The sequence below is a fragment of the Spinacia oleracea genome, chromosome 4 (genome assembly GCF_020520425.1).
Source record: "Spinacia oleracea cultivar Varoflay chromosome 4, BTI_SOV_V1, whole genome shotgun sequence".
In the NCBI taxonomy this organism is placed as follows: Eukaryota; Viridiplantae; Streptophyta; class Magnoliopsida; order Caryophyllales; family Amaranthaceae; genus Spinacia; species Spinacia oleracea.
This window is the reverse complement of record NC_079490.1, coordinates 66,629,510-66,633,817: the sequence shown is the minus strand read 5'-3', so window position 1 is coordinate 66,633,817 and position 4,308 is coordinate 66,629,510. Positions and strand designations below refer to the sequence as shown.

At 34.2% G+C, this 4,308-nt stretch overlaps 1 protein-coding gene across 1 annotated transcript; it reads left to right on the top strand.

Annotated features, from left to right (window-relative positions):
* Positions 1-453: 453 nt before the first annotated feature.
* Positions 454-4,074, top strand: LOC110800029 (uncharacterized). Its single transcript, XM_056841811.1, has 9 exons — positions 454-723; positions 830-1,081; positions 1,197-1,299; positions 1,420-1,537; positions 1,616-1,786; positions 1,882-1,989; positions 3,403-3,469; positions 3,563-3,664; positions 3,772-4,074. The coding sequence occupies exons 1-9, from the start codon at positions 454-456 to the stop codon at positions 3,856-3,858; spliced, it is 1,278 nt and encodes a 425-aa protein (XP_056697789.1). The 3' UTR covers positions 3,859-4,074.
* Positions 4,075-4,308: the final 234 nt, after the last annotated feature.

Genomic DNA, 4,308 nt, shown 5'->3' with positions numbered 1-4,308 from the left:
CCACATTGACTCCGAGACCTCGTCATGAGAGCTGGATCGAGGGAAGAAAAGACAAGACGGGTAGGATCACAAACAAAAAGACTCAAGCGATAGTAGATTTTATAGTAAGTATCTCATTTCGTTTAATAAATAAATATAATGTATTTTTTCAATAAGGATTTAGTTATGCATTATTAATCATTTGATTTTCTTACTTTGAAATAGTATGAACTGATGGAAAAAGAAAAGTCAGGCGAGTTCAAATATGTTAGAAGCCATGATATCTTGACTGAAGCGCTTGGGAATGCAGAGCACGGTGGACATGTTAGGGGAGTTGGAGGGAGAGCAACTATTACCTCAATTTTTAAAAGGAAGAAGCGAAGTTGTCAAAATGAAGGAGTATTTACATATGCGCAAGTGGAAACATTTGCTCGTCTTATCACATAACAAGTAAGGGACCAAACAAGAGCTGAAATGAGAGTTGTTGCCCTTGACATACTCAAATCTTGTGGTGTAAAAGTTCCTACTGATGTTGAGGTGGATATGCCCCTGCATAACCTTAGTAGTTGCCAGTCAGTCGATGTTATTGATCAGCTAGTTAGTACTAATAAGCCGACTGATATTCATCAGCTAGTTAGTACTGATAAGCCGACTGATATTGATCAGCTAGTTAGTACTGATAAGCCGACTGATATTGATCAGATTGATCGTGCTGATCCTGACCCATTCACAAACACATCTAAGGTATTTACCCACTTTATTTATTATGCATAAATTGATATCGTAATTGTATTTATAATTGATCCCAAGCTTTGAAAAAATCTACCTACATGACGAACTTCCTTGTGAGCTTATGGTCCTTGATGATAATCTTGGTTACCGAAATGTGGCAACAGGGATATTATGCCAAAGTCAACCAGGGGAGCTTATTCATAATGTCCCATTACTCGCATATCATGTCAAAGTCACTATCGTTCACGTACTTGATGGAGAGGAACATACACCTCTACCTTTACCCTTTTTCGGACATGATGTACTAGGGGATCAAGTAGAAGGGAGTTGGGCTCAATGGCCTAAAAAACAAGTCAAATTGTCAAAAGAGGTAACTTTCAAACTTATTTTATAAACAGATCATAATACATATATGCTACACGCATAATGCATATATACTACACTCATAATTTGTTTAATTTTCTATTTTTTTCTTGAAAAATTAGAAAGTCACCCAAGAACCTGCAAAGAATAAGATTGAAAAAAAGCACGAGGGTAATGAACTTGGGTCAGCAGTTAGATGTCGCGAGAAGGGGAATGATGATGAAGGTATCCCAATTTTTCTAGTTTCTAATGCCACCTACTTGGCGTTGCCCCAAAGTTGTAAGGAGTTGTACAACCTGTACAAAAATCTAGAGTGTGACTTCACTATTGATGTTGATTTTGAAGATGACGTATTTTTTATTCCCGCGCAAGAAAGTTTCACTGCTTATGTCGTTGGTGAAGATCTCAAGAATTTGCTTAACATGAGCTATCTAAGTACATCATGTGTACATATTTGGATAAGGTAAATATATATATTTATAACTTTGTTAAACATCGGTATCCACGTAGAATAATAATTATTAATAAACAATTGGTGTAGATTTTTGCACAACCATTGCAAGATGAACAAAACTCAGGGTGAGATCGGGTTTTTTTGTCCGAAAAAGCTTTCTATGGTAATACGTCGATCTGCGACGGTTACAAGCTATTTGACTCATTCAATATCCAAGCAAAGTAAGAAGCAATTTATACTCATCCCCTTCCATCAAAAGTAAGTGTTCTAAGTTGTTATTGTGCTCAATATCGTAAATCTAAATTTTTTCTTTTGCAAAATATCATTTGAAAATACATATTTTTTTTGTGAAGATCTCATTGGATGTTGATACTACTTTGCCTTCAAAGAGGAGAAGATTTCTTGTTCGCTTCAGCAGGAGTTGGATTAGATAGCATGCAAGTAAAAGGAAATATATCTATGTAAGTTTTACATTAGAATAAACTTCTCTGTTCTCTTTCTTAAACTGGTTTTACTACTGTCAAAGTCCTGTCATTTTACTGCTGTTTTTATGTTGGCTATAATATGAATGTTAGCTGTGTTGTCCGGCCTGTGGGATAACTGTTGAAACAAAACCAGCATCGCAATAACCTTTACACCAGCATCACACCAGCATCACACCAGCACTATAAACAAAACCAGAAATGCTTTACTATAACTGCACTATAAGTCTATAATCTTTACAGCATACTTGACGAATCAGGGTTTTAGGAAATTTACACATTGGTTTTGTGAGTTATGATTGATGTTTGGCTGTTTGTTAGAATGGCTAATCATGTCATGAAGAAATTTCTTCTGATTAAGTGAGAACACAAGGTAATGGTTTCCATTGGATAATCACTTTGTGTCTTGTTCTTCTATATTGGTTTCAGAGTGTGTTTGAGTAAAGGAGAACGACCCACATTTTCCTGAACACAGCTGAATTAGGTTATGGTAGATATTCTTTCGTCTGCCTGTACCCAGAACACAAAGGAAAACACAAATTTACATTTAGAACTTGCAGTACCTGCCAGAATCAGTTCAATCTCAATGCAGACCATCAGATGCTTTTGTTAATTATTGTGAGGAAAGTGATGATTTGTGAGCCTCAAGACGCTTTTTGAACCAAAGAACAGTATGATGCACAATATTTCAAGGCTGTAATAAGGTTGTAACTTAATAATGAAAACTGGTATTAATGTATATGACACTAACAATGTTATCTGGACAATATAAAAAATGCATTGGATCAATTAGTTGGTCTGGAATCGGTTTACTATGCCCAAGCATAGATTCATAGTTTGGCTTGTTATGCTTGGGAGGTTGCAGCTTGAATGTGGCTGATGTCCTTTAATTTACTTGTTATGCTTTGGCAGTGACTAGGCTTGAAATGCAATAGGCTTGAAATGCTTTGGCAGTGACTAGGATACTATACCTTTCTTTGAGTAGATAACGCAACCCAGGTTCCCAACTTTGTAATGCTTTGGCAGTGACTAGGATACTAAACGGATTGCATCAACTTGGCCTGTTTCAGACCCCAACCATATTAATAATTTATCTTTTCACCTTACACGAACAAGTTTCAGAAAATATAAATTTCAAATGTGTGTCTCTACGTTTCAATAGTCACGTCTGTTCAGATACAGCTACCCCAGTTCAGATAAATATACATAACACTTTACCAGGAGAAAATAACGAAGTGGTGTAAATGGAGCTGTCCTTTAATTATGCATGTATCTGATGTATCTGTTCAGTTTCAAGAGTCTTCAAATGACTGATACATGCCACGCAAGTGATTAACCGTGTTTCAAGTGTCTACAACTAATAATACTTGGAACAATTGTTTTCATGTTTAGGAGTTATCGGACTTGGCAAGCCAACAACAAAGGATCTCGAAAGTCTATGAGATGGAAAGAAATTATAGTAAGATTTAATTAGTTTGATTATTATTTTTATCGTCATTTATTCATATATATGTTATTCATTAATTTAATGTGTATTATATTTGTATCTTAGTGTTCTCGTGAACCGGAAATGCTTGAATGTGGCTATTACGTCATGAAGTACATGCATCAAATAGTTTTACTTGGATTACAAAGTATTAGTAATGTGGAAGAGGTACGTGTACATTTATTTTTGTTATTATTTTATCTCAGCGGTTACTATACATGCGCTAGCTTTTATCCAAACTTTACTAATTAATACATTAATTTGTTGAAGTACAGATATTTTCTCCAAACCCGTACACTCAAGAGGAGATCGATGATGTTCGAGAAAAATGGAGTAGATATTTTATTAGTAGTTGTTTGTAGTCATTTTCTAGTTTTCAGAGATAGAAATTAGGTTATTTTTTGGAATACAATTATTTACAATTGTACGTTGAACCAACTTTCTTGTTTGAATTAATACAAAAATATTTTCGCAATTATGCAAATCTCAGCTCTATTTATTATTTTTTTGAATTTAATACGTACGTAGAAATAATTTAAATTAGCGAGAACAAAATAAAAAAAAAATAAAAAAAAAATAAAAACATAATACACACTTTAGCTGTCGCCTCCTATAATTACATGCGACTCCTTATGGTCAATTAATATATTTTTAAAAAAAAAATAATACTTTCAGTGTCGCCTTTTGGTATAATAGGCGACTCAAAATGGATAAAAAATTTAAAAAAATAATTCGAAAAATACTTTTCGTGTCGCCTATAACATTAAGAGGCGACTCTAAAGGTAATTAGCTTAATAAAAATAATTGTGCAA

Excerpts from the sequence above, each read along its gene's own strand:
- LOC110800029 (XM_056841811.1), top strand. The coding sequence starts at position 454 with ATGAGAGTTGTTGCCCTTGACATACTCAAATCTTGTGGTGTAAAAGTT. Across the intron at positions 1,538-1,615 it reads TGTGTACATATTTGGATAAG|ATTTTTGCACAACCATTGCA; the intron begins GTAAATATATAT and ends CAATTGGTGTAG. Across the intron at positions 1,787-1,881 it reads CTCATCCCCTTCCATCAAAA|ATCTCATTGGATGTTGATAC; the intron begins GTAAGTGTTCTA and ends TTTTTTGTGAAG.